Here is a 15,381-nt window from a genome sequence, read left to right as displayed (position 1 = left end):
GCCCCTCCTCAGTTGCAGACAGGTTTCTCACTTTCCTGGGACAGAGGCTCTGCTCTGGCCCCTGGCCCTGTCCCAGGACGACCACCTGGGGTGGACTCCACTCACCGCAGGGACACCTGCCCCAGCTCCCTTCTGCTTCCCCTCCTGGGAGATGAGGTCTCCCCGACCGTGGCCTCCCCCAGGAAGGGCCCCGCACGTCCCCAGCAGCCCCCTTCAGCATGAGCTCTGACATCCTCCCGACTGAAATAAGGACTTAGTACCCTCTTCTCCTGCTAGAAGTCTGCCTCCTTGAAAGAGGCGGCGTCTCCACTTTCCCCTCCCTCCCTCCCTTCTTCCGTCATCCCTCCACCGGACTTAGTGGGCCGCACGCCCAGCACTGGGCCAGCCCCCAGAGATCCAGCAAGGAGCACAGGCCTGGAGACCCAGCCACTCACACTTGAGCGTCAGGAGTGGGCAAAGGGAGGTTTGCCCGCACCAACCTGCTGGAGACAGCGGCTCCGTGCAGCGAGGCCTGAGCCAAGGGCCCTGTCAGGGCAGGAAAATCAGAGGGCAGGTAGAGGGCAGGCGGGTGGGCCACGGCCCAGGGGGAAGGGGCAGGAAGGCCAGCCAGCCTTGCAGTAAGCCAGAAGCTAGGGAGGGCAGAGAGAGGGTGGATGGGATCAGAGACAGGCCTGGGAGGTGTGGGGATGCCCCTGGCTCCTAGGTCAGTGGTGGCACTGGCTTAGGCAGAACGCCCCTGGACAAGGATGAGATTTGGGGTAGGGGCACCTGCAGGCCCTCAGAGGCGGGTGAAGGCTCTCTGCCCATCCTTAACCAGCCGAAGTCCCGCGATCTCTGCTGACCAGCCTCCCAGCTCCTCTTGCATGTAGCTCCCCCAGCCTCTCACCCCTGCCTCCAAGGGGGCCCACAAGAATCCTAAAACCTTCCTCTAATCCCCCCGGCCCTGTAGTTCCCTCCTCCGCTCTCAGGTAAGACCAACGCTTCCTGCCACAGAGGCGGTCCTCCCTGCCCACCAGGCCCACTTGCCAGCCCAGGAACCCACCTGGGCTCCTTCCCTGAGAAGCTTTGTGCAGTTCGGTCCTCACCCTGATGGACCCCGTCCGGCCCCTCCCTCCACCCTCAGTCCTTGCCCCCTGCCCCCCACCCTCAGTTGCGAGATCCTTCAGGGGAGAGCCCCAGCTCGGGACTGGCACCTGAGGGTGCCCACGGTGGGCAGGTGAGAGGAGACCCCCACTCCAGTGGGAAGCTGGGCTGCCCAGCTGGAAGCGGTGGGGGAGGACTGTCCATCTTGGGCACTAACCCAGGTGTGCCTTTCTGGCAATTTCTCCAACAGAGGGACCTCACCGCAGGAAGGGGGGCAGAAGTAGGGCAGCGGGGTGGAGGTGGCGCAGAGCACGCGGGGGCGGGGCAGGCTCCGTCCCGGCGGGAAGCACGTGGGGGCGGGTAGAACGCACGTGAGAGGGCGTGGCTGGGAGGACGGCGTGCGTGGGGCGGGGCGCACGTGGCAGGGTCCAGGGCTTTGCGGCTCTCTTCCGCAGCTGTGCGCGCGCTCATGGCGTCCCGGGCTCCTGAGCCCCGCGCTGGGGTTCCGCGAGTTTCCCGGGGATGCAGGTGAGAACTGGGGAGCGGTTGCTGGAGGGGGTCAGCTGGGACGCCCTTGCCCAGGGATGCTTGGGCGGGTGGGGGGCGGGTGGTGGTCCGGGCCCGACTCTTCTTTCCAATTGAAATGAAACTGAGTCCTAGCCCCACCCAGCAGGGCCCGCTTGGGGCCCACCCCGACCCCCGGGTCTTTGAAGGTTGCGGGGGGAAGACAGAGGGGTGCCAAGAGGCAGGACCTACAGGGCCGTGTTCTAGGCCCTTGTCCTGAGCCCACCCCCTCTAAGACGTTCATCACCGCTTCTGGGCGCTAGGGGCGTTTTCTGGGGTCACAGAGCCCCGCGCTCGTGTCTTTTCTCGCGGCAGTGGCCCTTTCCCATCGAGCACCCAGGTCTGCTGCGAGGACCACCCTGGCCAGGGTTCGGGCCAGACCAAGGGGCCTGCGGTGGCGGAGGGTCCCGGCTCCCACCTGCCACGGAACGTGCTCAGCGAGAGGGAGCGCAGGTGGGGGCCGTCGTGGCGGCCGCGCGGTGGGGGCGGGGGTCCGAGGAGGTCAGGTCTGCGCCCGCCGCCTAGTTTCAGACAGCTGTTTGGTAAGGGCACGCTGTAGCGAGTTCTCAAGGTAAATATAGCCCTCGTGCTGGGGGAGGGCCACCAGTGCAGCCCTTTCTTTGACGTGAAGTTCAGGGCCACTCGAGGTTGTACGTTTGGGGCTGGTCCCCGCTCCAGGCAGGGGTGGTGGTCTAGGCTTGGTGGTGGCCTGTGGCAGACGCCCTGCTAAGCCTGCAGCTGGGGTCCAGGGCCCCTGGGGCCAGGGCAGTGCTCTGACCTGGTTCCTGAAGGGCTCAAGGCTTTCTGGGGCTGTCCTCTCGTTTCCTGGCCAAGCCAGACAACCCTACAGTCGGGGGTCCCTTCTCTGCGAGCAGGAAGCGGATCTCCTTGAGCTGTGAGCACCTGCGGGGTCTGCTGCCGCGGTTTGACGGCCGGCGGGAGGACATGGCCTCGGTCCTGGAGATGGCAGTGCAGTTCCTCCAGCTGGCAGGCACCCTGGTGCCCGGCTGGGAGCAGCAGGCTGTGAGTCGTCCTGTGACCGCCGGGTTAGCCCTCTGCGGAGGAGCCATGGGCATCTCCCTGCTCCCAGTCCCCCTCTGTCCCCCGGCAGCTCTGACCACTGGGCGGCCTGGCTTCCCTGGCGTCCCCGCCCCGCATGCCCAGGGCTGCTGTTTCCAGTAGACACACCTCCGTTTGCGTATCACACCTCCTCTGGGAACCCAGGGGATGAACTGTGGTTTCCACTTACATCCCTTGCCATCGCCCATGGTGCCAAAGCTGGCATAGGTAAAAGTACCCCCCTCCCCCGGGGGGGCACCAACTTCAGCCTCCCTCCCCCCAGTCCGGAGCACAGGGTCTGTGCTCAGGGTGGATCTCTGCGACCCCAGGCGGGCTGTCCAGGGCCGACCACAGCCTGCCTTGCGTGCGTGTTTTCCGGTTGACAGTCTCGGTTGCATTTCTGCTGTTTGTCTCCGCTTCAGGCTCTCACTTCCTCCAAGGAGCCGTGGCTCGCATGGCAGACGGATGTCCTGCAGCTGGCCCTGGCGAGTCAGGCCCCGGCAGGCGCCCCGGACGCCGGCGTAGGAACATCCAGTGTGATGTCAGTGTCCCCGTGGGGCCGGGGGCCATGGTGGGGGGGGGTGCGTGCAGACCACTCAGAGGCTCTCTTTTTGTCTTTGCACACCATGCAGTCATCAGGCCCCCCCGAGCTGTGAGGCTGCGGCTGTGGACGAGGGTGAGGCCCTGTCGGGGGTGGCCGACATGCTGGACAGGCCACCAGCGCTGCCTGGTGAGTGTGAGTGGGTCCCCGTCCTCCCCTCATGCTGTCCACAGCCAGGTGCATGAGGCCGCCACGATGACCACGTCCCCCTTGTGCTGGACACCCAGCTGTGGGTGGCTCCCCGGACCATGACTGCCGCTCCCGAGTGCCGCAGGAGGCGAGACTGTGCGTGCCCACCCAGGCGGGGAGGGGTCCTGCTGTGGTCAGGGCCGGCAGGAGAGCTGGTGGTGGTTTAGTCGCTGAGTCGTGTCCGACTCTCGCGACGCCATGGACTGTAGTCCTCCAGGCTCCTCTGTCCGTAGGATTCTCCAGACGAGAATACTGGAGTGGGTTACCGTTTTCTTCTCCAAGCAGAGCTGGGCCTCCAGGGAAAGTTGAGAGCTGTACACGGGGTGTGGGGATGGAGGAGTCACACAGCAGGGTAGACGGGTCCTGGAGATAGAGGAGGCGGTGGAGCGTGAGGGTCCTGGGGTCTGAGCCGCACCTGTTTGGCCTGAGGCCGAGCGGCCACGTCCTGCAGGCGGCCTCCCTGGCCTCAGGTGTGGAGTGCTTCAGCTCTGGACCCTTACCTTCTCCTGGTTGCCTGTTGGCACCAGGTTCCCGAGCCTCAGGCATTCCCTGTGCGGGACGCAATGGGCAGGGGCTGCGGTCTTCTTTGGGGGGGGGGGCTCATTCTTCTTTACCCACTCCTTGCTTCCCTCGTAGAGTCACCCAGCCTCGTCCCCCAGTCCCCAGGCCCGAGACCCCCCAAGGTCCTGAGGCCGTCCCCTCTGTGGCCGGTCCGCTCGCAGCAGTCCCCTTCCCCACTGGTGAGTGAGGAGCCCCGGAGCTGCCTGGGCCAGGCGGGGCCCCCCACTACGAGGGCTGACAAGGCCCTGATGCCGGACTCCAGGTGGGTGCCCGGGTGCGTGTGCATGAGCTGCCAAGGCCTCCTCCCAGACCCCCGCCCCTGGCCCCGGCTGCCCGGACCCGCTGCCCAGGAGGTCTCTGCCCGTCCCGTCCTTGCTGTGCCCGGGTGGCCAGACTCTGCCGTGTGGCTTTGTAGTCTGTGTGTGTTGGGAAACACTACTGTCTCCCTAATTGTCGTCTGTTTTGGTTGATGGTAAATGAGTTTGTGTTTTGTGAGTTCCACCAGCTGGGGCGTGGGCTGAGAGCTCTCGGGGGGCTGGAGAGGAGCTGGCAGCGGGCTGGGTGGGCAGGGTCCGGCGGGAGGGAGCAGCCCATCAGTAAGCTGCCTTTCCGGGCCCACGCCCTCCTCTCGAGGTGCAAGGCCCAGGGTCCACCTGGGACGACCGGGGTGGGGCTTCCTTCTCGTCCTGTCCAGGTCTGTGTCGGGATGTGACGTGGCAGATGGTGCGTCTGTTCTGCTGAGCCCTGGGCCTGACTGGTGGTTGGGTGAGTGGACCGCTTTCCTACCACCCCCAACCTGGAGCCTGGGTTGGTCCTCAGGCAGGGCTGGGGGCAGGCAGCTGGGACCGTGGGGAGATGGGCCCCAGCTTGCCGAGTGACGCCAAGCTTCCAGTGTCTGCATCTGAGTTCTCGTTCCCTTCTCTGCTGGTGTTTTTGGGGACCCCTGGGTCGGTGGGGGGGATGGCAGGTGAGGTGCATGCTGATCGGCGGTGGGCATCTGTGGGTGAGAGTGTGTGAGTGCTGGGTGTCGGTGGCTGCAAGTCGGCTTCAGAGCTTTCCCCCAAGAACTCGTGCCCACAGAGGCACGTGGGTGCGGGGTGAGTCGAGCGTGTGCAGGATCTGGCGTGGAGGGGGTGCACCTCCCTGGTTCTGGCCCTCCCAGGGGTCTTGAGCAGGGCCAGCAGGAGTGGGCCCACCCACCTGGTCAGGGGCCCTTCTGAGGATGAGCAGGGGACTTCTTGGTGGGGTGGGACAGATGGGTGGGGGGAAGGGTGTCATCTTCTCTACGCTGACCCTACCCTGCCCACCATGGGTCCTGGGGTCCTTGTCTGCTCTGCTGACACGTCCCATCTGCTTCCAGGGTCCCTGGAGGGCAGAGGCAGCGGCGCCCCTTCTCGGGTAGCCACCAGGAACAGCCCGCTGGACAGGCTCGAGCCGGGCTTCCTGGGAGACCCCGAGTCTGGCCCCCAGGAGGAGTCCCCGGACGGGCCCCTGGAGCCGTGGGGCTCGGATGGGAGCTGCTCCAGCCCAGTCCTGCGGGATGAGGTGGACAGCATCTTCCCCGACTTCTTCGCCTGCTGAGACCAGGGGAACGGGACCTTTTCGGCAGCACGTGCCACACACTCGGGCGGGGTTTTATTCTGGGTTTGGGCTGCAGCTGTGGTCTAATTCCAGCGAAGGCTGGTGGGGAGCGGAGGCTGAGGATTAAAGAGGAGAGCGATTTCCTGGAGGAAGCAAAGCTTGTGTAGCTTTTGTGCAGTTGATGCGATTCACTGGGCACATGGCACCAGTTCCGTTCACAGTGCGGGCGCCTGCCTGGGTTTGTTTCTGTGAGGTTCCCGGCCTGTGCGATCTCTAAATAACGGCGCTGGGGCTGGCGGGGGCAGGGGCTCCCTGGACTGAGACTCCTGTGTCCTGGGCCTGCTCCCCGAGAGGTGGGTGTGGGACTGTCTGCCCCTGCAATACTGGTCCCAGGAGCTCCAGAGACATCCATCGGGGAGGCCTGTCTCTAGGCCAGGAGGTGCCGGGGTAGGACGGACCTCTGTCTTCGAGGTGGGGGCCTCGGTGCTCCCCTCACGGGGCCTGTTGGGGGTCCGGGGCAGAGGCTGCCTGGCTTTTAACGCTTGGACTCCTAGCTGTTCCCGTCCGCCCCGGGATCTGGGAAGCACTGGGTTCCTGGGAGGAGTGCCCCTCCACTCTGGTATGGCAGGGTGACCCTGTCTGAGTCCCGCTACCTTTCAGCCACTGTGAAGGTGGTGCCAGTCTTTGAGCCAGGCTGGTCAGGGGCTCACTCCTCTCTGGCCTCTGCGTGTCCCTTTCTGGAGACTCGGGGTTCTGGGCCCACCTGGAGGAACCCTATCTGAGCTCTGGGCAGCCTTAACCCAACACCCCAGGAGGGAGGCAGGGGGATGGGACAGGGGCTCAGCTCTTTCAGAAGCCTGACTGAGGCCCCAGGGGGACAGGTGGACGCACCCTGACCCTTAGACGTCTTACTTGGACGCTTAGAAGGTGAGGGATAGGACCCTGCCGCAGGTGGTAGGCTTGTGCTGCCTCGATCCCATGGCTGGGGACGGGGGGCTGGAGCCGGTGCTAGAAATGGTCCTGGGCCAGGGTTGACAGCGGTGCCTGGGCTGTTGTGGGAGGAGCGTGGCAGGAAGGGCAGCGCCCGCCAAATCTGCACCCGCCCTGGGCCCTGGGGCTGCACACACAAAGCTGCTGCGTTGAACGCTTTAGACGACCCACCACCCCACCCCGGGCTGGTGGCTGGGACCTGGCCTCTCTCGCTGCAGCTGCCTGGGGGGAGTGGAGAGAAAGCCCCCCCACGGAGGGGAGAACCCAGGCTGTTGCCTGGCCTGGTCAAGACCGCTGGAGCCGAGGAGCTGGGGTCCACGAAACTGCTTGCTTTCCGCCCCCTCCACTTCTCTGGCCCTCGCTGAACCAAATCAGCGAGGCTGATTGCGTATCTTGTTGGCTGCAATTGTGTGTCTGGGGGTGAGTTTAGAAAATCAGCCAGCCGGTGATTACTGGCTAATTCTGTGAGTTGGGGAGGCCTCAGCACAATCTCCCATCTCTCAAGGTGATCCACTCTCCTTCCCCCGACCCCAGGGGGTCCTGCTTGCCTGGCCCCAGGACACAGCAGGCTCTGCCAGGCCCAGCGGGACCCCGGCACCCTGGGGCTGCACCATCTCCCAGGCCCACCCATCCCTCAGCTCGGGCCAGTGCGGCCAGGCCTCGGTGGCAGGCAGCTGGCTGTCCTGGGGCTGACCAGCCGTCGGCCAGCACCCTCGGTCCAGCTTGCCTCCCCCGCCCCTCTGTGCTGCCCACCCTGCTCCTTGAACTTGGCGGCCACCACGGATCACTACTCGCTGGTGTCATGGTCGAGGTGCCCAGTGCCACCCAGGACTCACGCCGTCTCTGGTCACAGGTCCTGCCCTGGAGCATGGCCTGCTTGGAGGCTCTCCGCAGAGCTAGGAGGGGGCGGGTTCTGCTGCCCTTCAGGGGCTGGAAGGCTCCACTTACTGGGGAGGGGGCTGTGGTCCCAGGGTCCTTTGCCCTCCACTAGGCTGTGACCTCCTCTTGGCAAGGACACATCCATCCGTGAGGAGGGAACCCTCAAACTCACACTCCAGTGAACCCGGGGAGCCCAGCAGCTCTCCTGTTGGGGCACTCTCTTAGGTTGAATGACAAAGTCCAGTGGGGACCAGCGTGCGTGAGGGAGGCTTAAAGAGGCTGCCGATGGGGGAAGCTGGGAGTGGTCGGTGACTGCCGGGAGCCCAAGTCATGGTCCACGTGTGGGGCATCGGGGCTGAGCCCGCTTGGGCCTGTGGAGTGCGGTGCTGTGAGGGGGGCCTGAGCCAGCACGCCGGCACCGGAGGGGCCGCGGAGGGGCCGGAGTGCCATGTGCTGGGCTCACCGCATCCCTGCCTGTTTTCCCAGATGTGGGGTGAGGCTTGGCGGGTCACGCGAGGTCGCGCCCAGAGTGCTGGTGGTGGGTCGGGTCCCGGTTGTGGCCCCCTCCTCCGGCGCCGCCCTCCCTGTCCTCCCCAGGCCCCAGGGTGTTCTCCGCAGGTGGCCAGGGCTCAGCTGGCCGCCTCTGTGTTTCCAGTTCAGGCAGGTCTCCTGATGAGGCCACGTGCTTCCAGACGTCAGCTCCTGACCGCTCCACACCACGTCGCCCAGGGCCCCGGGCAGGCCCCTTGGCAGGGTCACAACAGCTTCCTGAGATGCAAATTTTCCGCAGGAACAAAAGCTCTTGTGGAGGCCACCTTCTGAAACAGACCTGTCTGAGGCCCCTGCACCCCTGTGTCCTTGCCCACATGGCAGACAGCTTTCTCTTTGTCCCAGGGCCTAGGTGACCTCAGCCACATGCGGGCATTCATGTCAAGAGTGCCCAACTTGCTCAGCCACCACAGAGACCACGGAAGCCAGGGTAGCCCTGAAAATGCCAGCCCGTGGGTAGCTGTTTAATACCACAGCCAGCTCTGCAGCAGCACGGGAGCCGCCCCTGGACAGGTGGTCAGAAGGAGACCAGCCTGTCCGGGGGCTGGCTGCGGGCCTTCCACGGGTGTTTGTCCAAGTGACCCTGCAGGCCCCCAGCCTGGCGGCCCTGAGGTCCAAACCCAGGGCTCCCTCAGCCTCCACCTCGCAGGTTGGCAGGATGGAGACTCAGGTGTCCTGCATGCGTCTCATCCAGCCGTGCGTGCTGGCCCCAGGCTGCCCGCTGGCCCTGGCCCGTGCGTGAGGCTGGTCTTGTGTCTGCAGGCATCTCCGCTCCAGTGGGCTGTTTCCGGAGGGCTGGTCCGCCCGCGTTGCTCACGTCCTCCCAGTAGGAGCCTTTGGTTGCCTCGGACCTTGCTGTGTCCTCCAGTGGTGTGGGTGTGAGTGTGGCAAGCGTGCAGGTGGCCGAGCCACTGACCCAGTGGACCTTAGACCAGGAAGTGAAGACCTGGCTTTTGCATAGAGACTCCTGTCACCAGGATGCATATGGCTTCCCGGGGTCCCCGGCGCGGCTGTTGGAATGGCTCTCATATGTGGTGGAGTCTCTCATACTTTGATTTTACATGTATTTGAAATCCACAAAAGCAGTATCACAGGGCATATCTTTTTGTGTCCAGTTATTCTGTGTGGAATATTATGTTTGTGAGACTCATCCACATTACTTTTAAATTCATTTTCATTATGATACGACATACCTAATGTAGAGTTTACTGTTTCAACCGCTTTTTAAATATATATATGTATTTTTAAATTGGAGGATAATTGCTTTACAATGAAGGTTGCAGATCTAGGGTATCAGGCACACTCACATCATTGTATAACCACCACCACATCCATCTCCCAGAACTTTCTTAGCTCCCCAGAACTTTCTTATCTCCTCAGACTGACCCTGTGTCCCCACAAAAAACTGTCTCTTCTCTCTTCCCCCAGCCGCTGGGCTCCACCGTCTACACTCGTCTCTATGGATTTGACTCCTCTAGGGACCTCTTGGACTGCAAGGAATTCCAACCAGTCCATCCGAAAGGAAATCAGTCCTGAATATTCATTGCAAGCACTGCTGCTGAAGCTGAAACTCCAATACTTTGGCCACATGATGCTCATTTGAAAAGACCCTGATGCTGGGAGAGATTAAAGGCAGGAGGAGAAGAGAATGACAGAGGATGAGATGGTTGGATATCATTACCAACCCGATGGACATGAGTTTGGGTGAACTCCGGTGATGTTGGTGATGGACAGGGAGGCCTGGCGTGCTGCAGTCCACGGGGTTTCAAAGAGTCGGACACGACTGAGCGACTGAACTGAACTGAGGGACCTCTTACAGGCCCTGGTGGTTGAGACGGTAAAGAAGCCTGTGTCAGAGTTTCTCACTTTTTGTGTCTGAATGATATTCCATTGTGAATATTTTATGAATAAATATTGTTACATGCAACATGGGTTCACCTGTCTGTCTGTGGCCATCTGGGTTGTTGCCACCTTTTGGTTGCGTGACCAGTGCTGCTATGAACCTGGGTGGGCAAATATCTTTTTGGGTTCCTGCTTTCCATTATTTGGGGTGTGTGCTTAGATATGTAATAGCTGGATCAATTAAAAGCTCTTGTGTTTATTTGTGAAACTGCCATACTGCGCCCCGTGGCGGCTGCACTGGTTTTCACTTCCACTGACAGGAGGGTTCTAGTTTTCTCCACGTTGTCATCAACGCTTGTTTTTATAACAGCCACCCTAGTGGGTGTGCAGTGATAGCTTGATTTCAATTTCCATAATGATTATTGATCTTGACCCTTTTTTTTAAAGTACTTATTGGCCATTTGTATGTCTTCTTGGGGAAAATGTCTATTCAAGTCCTTTGCTCATTTTTAAATGTTGCTGTTGCTGTTCAGATCAGATCAGATCAGTCGCTCAGTTGTGTCTGACTCTTTGCGACCCCATGAATCACAGCACGCCAGGCCTCCCTGTCCATCACCAACTCCCAGAGTTCACTCAGACTCACGTCCATCAAGTCAGTGATGCCATCCAGCCATCTCATCCTCTTTCGGCCCCTTCTCCTCCTGCCCCCAATCCCTCCCAGCATCAGAGTCTTTTCCAATGACTCAACTCTTCACATGAGGTGGCCAAAGTACTGGAGTTTCAGCTTTAGCATCATTCCTTCCAAAGAACACCCAGGGCTGATCTCCTTCAGAATGGACTGGTTGGATCTCCTTGCAGTCCAAGGGACTCTCAAGAGTCTTCTCCAACACCACAGTTCAAAAGCATCAACTCTTCAGTGCTCAGCCTTCTTCACAGTCCAACTCTCACATCCATACATGACCACAGGAAAAACCATAGCCTTGACTAGACGGACCTTTGTTGACAAAGTAATGTCTCTGCTTTTGAATATGCTGTCTAGGTTGGTCATAACTTTCCTTCCAAGGAGTAAGTGTCTTTTGCTGAGTTGGAAAAGACCTTTATGTATTCTGGATATTGGTCTCTTATCAGATACAGAATTTGCGAAAGTTGTCTCCCATTCTGTGTTTCCTTGTTAACATAGTTCAGTTTTGTTTTTTTTTCTATCATCTGTGCTTTTGGTTTCATATTCAAGAAACCTTGGCATGACCCGCAGTTACGAAGCTCTCCCTGCGTCTTAGCACCCAGTGTGCAGCGATGTGAACGTGCTTGATGCCACGGAGCCATCCCGTTAGAAGTGGTGGACGTAAGAGGTTTACAGTTTAGCTCTTCGATTTGAGCCGTTTTGAGTTAACTTTTGTACGTATGTAAGGTAAGGGTCCACCTTTATCCTTTTGCATGTGGAGATCCAGTTTTCCCAACACTGTTTGGTGAAATGACTGTTCTTTCCCTGTTGAGTGGTCTTGGCACCCTGGTCAAAACACATTTGACCATAGAAGTGAGGGTTTGATTCTGACCCCTCTGCTCTGCCACGCTGGTCTGTAATCTGTCTTTATGCAGTGCCTTTGACCATAGAAGTGAGGGTTAGATTCTGATCCCTCTGCTCTACCGCATTACTCTGTAGTCTGTCTTTGTGCAGTGCCACACTCTTTTGATGACTGTAACTTTGTAGTAGGTTTTGAAACCAGGAAGTGTGAGTCTTCCACTTTGCCCTGCTTTCCAAGGTGGTTTTGGCTATTTGGCATCCCTGGAGTTCTCATAAGAATTTTTAAACGGGCTTTTCTATTTCTTGGGATCTATATGGGTTTTATAATGGGTTTTTCTATTTCTGAAAAAAAGAAAAAGAAACTTTAGGATTTTGATAGGGGTTGCAATGAACTGTTGAAGGCTTGGGCGGTACTGACATCTTCACAATGTGAAGTCTTCCAATCCTCAAACCTAGCACGTGTTTCCATTTGTTTGCATCTTGAATTTCTTTCAGCATTGTTTTTCAGTGTCCTAGTCTTTGCCTCCTTGGTTAAGTTTATTTCTAAGTGTTTCACTCTTCTTGATGCTATTGTAAATGGAATTGTCTTCACAATTTCGTTTGCAAATTTTCTTTATTATCCGTGTACAGAAACAGAGCGGATTTTTATGTGCTGACCTTGTGTCCTGCAAGTTTGCTGAATTCTTTTCTTAGTACTCAATTCTTTTTTGGTAGGATCTTTAAGGCTTTTCTGCACATAAGATTGTGTTATCTGGGCCAACATCCGAGAGGGAGGAGCCAAGATGGCGGAGGAGTAGGACGGGGAGAACACTTTCTCCCCCAGAAATTCATCAAAAGAGCATTTAAACGTCGAGTAAATTCCACAAAACAACTTCTGAATGCCAGCAGAGGACATCAGGCACCCAGAAAAGCAATCCAACTCTTTGAAAGGAGGTAGGAAAAAATATAAAAGACAAAAAAAGAGACAAAAGAGGGAGGGATGGAGTTCCGTCCCGGGAAGGGAGTCTTAAAAAGAGAGAAGTTTCCAAACACCAGGAAACCTTCTCACTGCCGAATCTGTGCCGAGCTTTGGAAGCACAGAGGGCAACATAACAGGAAGAAAAAATAAATAAACAATTAAAACTCGAAGATTGCGAGTCCTACGGTAACTCCCCCAGTGGAGAAGCAGCGCAGACGCCTGCATGCGCCATTAGCAAGCGGGGGCTGGGCAGGGAGGCGCAGCGCAGGCTGCATCGCTTAGAGTAAGAATCTGGCCTGAATACCCTGAGCACTATCTGAGCGAAATAATTTGGGCTAGCAAACCAGACTGTGGGATATCTACCACGCGAAAAGCCAGCCCCAAGCTAAGACACCGCCAGGCCCGCGCACGGAACAAAGAATTGAACAGAGATAGCCGGCTGCAGACCTTCCCCCTCCGGTGACAGGCAGCCAGAGCCGGAAGGGGGCAATCGCAGCCCCAGAGAGACATTATCTATAAAACTGTAAGCAGGCTTCTTTGCTAACTAAAACTTCTTGGGGGTATGGACGGTTAACATCTGCCTGAGAAGGTGTGCTGGTTTTACACCCAGATAACCGAGTGGCGGGGAGGCGATAAGTCGCAGCATTGGCGCTCGCCAAACACCTCATCACTTGAGCTGCTCGGACCTGGGAAGAGCACAAAACTCAGGCCCAACTGAGTCTGAGCCTCTGAGGACTACCCGAGTGCCTGAACCTGAGCGGCTTGGACCTGGGAGGTACATGCAACCCAGGGCCAGCCTCGGATTGTTCCCGGCGGAACAACCTAGAGCCCGAGCAGTGTGGGCAGGGAGGCTACACGCTCCGTGAGCGGGGGCAGACCCAATGTGGCTGAGGCACTGCGAGCGCTCGCCAGTGTTATTTGTTTGCAGCATCCCTCCCTCCCTCCCCACAGTGCGACTGAACAAAGAGAAGAAATACAGCTCCACCTATCAGAACACCGACACAAGCTTCCCTAACCAGGAAACCTTGACAAGCCACCTGTACAAACCCACACACAGCGAGGAAAAGCCACAATAAAGAGAACTCCACAAACTGCCACAATACAGAAAGGACACCCCAAACTCAGCAATTTAAACAAGATGAAGAGACAGAGGAATAGCCAGCAGATAAAGGAACAGGATAAATGCCCACCAAACCAAACAAAAGAGGAAGAGATAGGGAATCTACCTGATAAAGAATTCCGAATAATGATAGTGAAATTGATCCAAAATCTTGAAATTAAAATGGAATCACAGATAAATAGCTTGGAGACAAGGATTGAGAAGATGCAAGAAAGGTTTAACAAGGACCTAGAAGAAATAAAAAAGAGTCAATATATAATGAATAATGCAATAAATGAAATTAAAAACACTCTGGAGGCAACAAATAGTAGAATAACAGAGGCAGAAGATAGGATTAGTGAATTAGAAGATAGAATGGTAGAAATAAATGAATCAGAGAGAATAAAAGAAAAACGAATTAAAAGAAATGAGGACAATCTCAGAGACCTCCAGGACAATATTAAATGCTACAACATTCGAATCATAGGGGTTCCAGAAGAAGAAGACAAAAAGAAAGACCATGAGAAAATACTTGAGGAGATAATAGTTGAAAACTTCCCTAAACTGGGGAAGGAAATAATCACCCAAGTCCAAGAAACCCAGAGAATCCCAAACAGGATAAACCCAAGGCGAAACACCCCAAGACACATATTACTCAAATTAACAAAGATCAAACACAAAGAACAAATATTAAAAGCAGCAAGGGAAAAACAACAAATAACACACAAGGGAATTCCCATAAGGATAACAGCTGATCTTTCAATAGAAACTCTTCAAGCCAGGAGGGAATGGCAAGACATACTTAAAATGATGAAAGAAAATAACCTACAGCCCAGATTACTGTACCCAGCAAGGATCTCATTCAAATATGAAGGAGAAATCAAAAACTTTACAGACAAGCAAAAGCTGAGAGAATTCAGCACCACCAAACCAGCTCTCCAACAACTACTAAAGGATATTCTCTAGACAGGAAACACAAAAATGGTGTATAAATTCGAACCCCAAACAATAAAGTAAATGGCAACGGGATCATACTTATCAGTAATTACCTTAAACGTAAATGGATTGAATGCCCCAACCAAAAGACAAAGACTGGCTGAATGGATGCAAAAACAAGACCCCTACATATGTTGTCTACAGGAGACCCACCTCAAAACAGGGGACACATACAGACTGAAAGTGAAGGGCTGGAAAAAGATTTTCCATGCAAATAGGGACCAAAAGAAAGCAGGAGTAGCAATACTCATATCAGATAAAATAGACTTTAAAACAAAGGCTGTGAAAAGAGACAAAGAAGGTCACTACATAATGATCAAAGGATCAATCCAAGAAGAAGATATAACAATTATAAATATATATGCACCCAACACGGGAGCACCACAGTATGTAAGACAAATGCTAACAAGTATGAAAGGAGAAATTAACAATAACACAATAATAGTGGGAGACTTTAATACCCCACTCACACCTATGGATAGATCAACTAACAGAAAATTAACAAGGAAACACAAACTTTAAACGATACAATAGACCAGTTAGACCTAATTGATATCTATAGGACATTTCATCCCAAAACAATGAATTTCACCTTTTTCTCAAGCGCACATGGAACCTTCTCCAGGATAGATCACATCCTGGGCCATAAAGCTAGCCTTGGTAAATTCAAAAAAATAGAAATCATTCCAAGCATCTTTTCTGACCACAATGCAGTAAGATTAGATCTCAATTACAGGAGAAAAACTATTAAAAATTCCAACATATGGAGGCTGAACAACACGCTGCTGAATAACCAACAAATCACAGAAGAAATCAAAAAAGAAATCAAAATTTGCATAGAAATGAATGAAAATGAAAACACAACAACCCAAAACCTGTGGGACACAGTAAAAGCAGTCCTAAGGGGA

At 56.1% G+C, this 15,381-nt stretch overlaps 1 protein-coding gene across 1 annotated transcript; it reads left to right on the top strand.

Annotated features, from left to right (window-relative positions):
• The first annotated feature begins 1,453 nt into the window (after positions 1-1,453).
• Positions 1,454-5,885, top strand: SOHLH1 (spermatogenesis and oogenesis specific basic helix-loop-helix 1). Its single transcript, XM_024999616.2, has 8 exons — positions 1,454-1,611; positions 1,963-2,100; positions 2,523-2,670; positions 3,129-3,247; positions 3,339-3,436; positions 4,133-4,319; positions 4,752-4,822; positions 5,418-5,885. The coding sequence occupies exons 1-8, from the start codon at positions 1,553-1,555 to the stop codon at positions 5,636-5,638; spliced, it is 1,041 nt and encodes a 346-aa protein (XP_024855384.1). The 5' UTR covers positions 1,454-1,552; the 3' UTR covers positions 5,639-5,885.
• The last annotated feature ends 9,496 nt before the right edge of the window (positions 5,886-15,381 follow it).

This window comes from Bos taurus, chromosome 11 (assembly GCF_002263795.3).
Source record: "Bos taurus isolate L1 Dominette 01449 registration number 42190680 breed Hereford chromosome 11, ARS-UCD2.0, whole genome shotgun sequence".
Classification (NCBI taxonomy): Eukaryota; Metazoa; Chordata; class Mammalia; order Artiodactyla; family Bovidae; genus Bos; species Bos taurus.
This window is presented reverse-complemented; position numbering and strand designations above follow the sequence as displayed.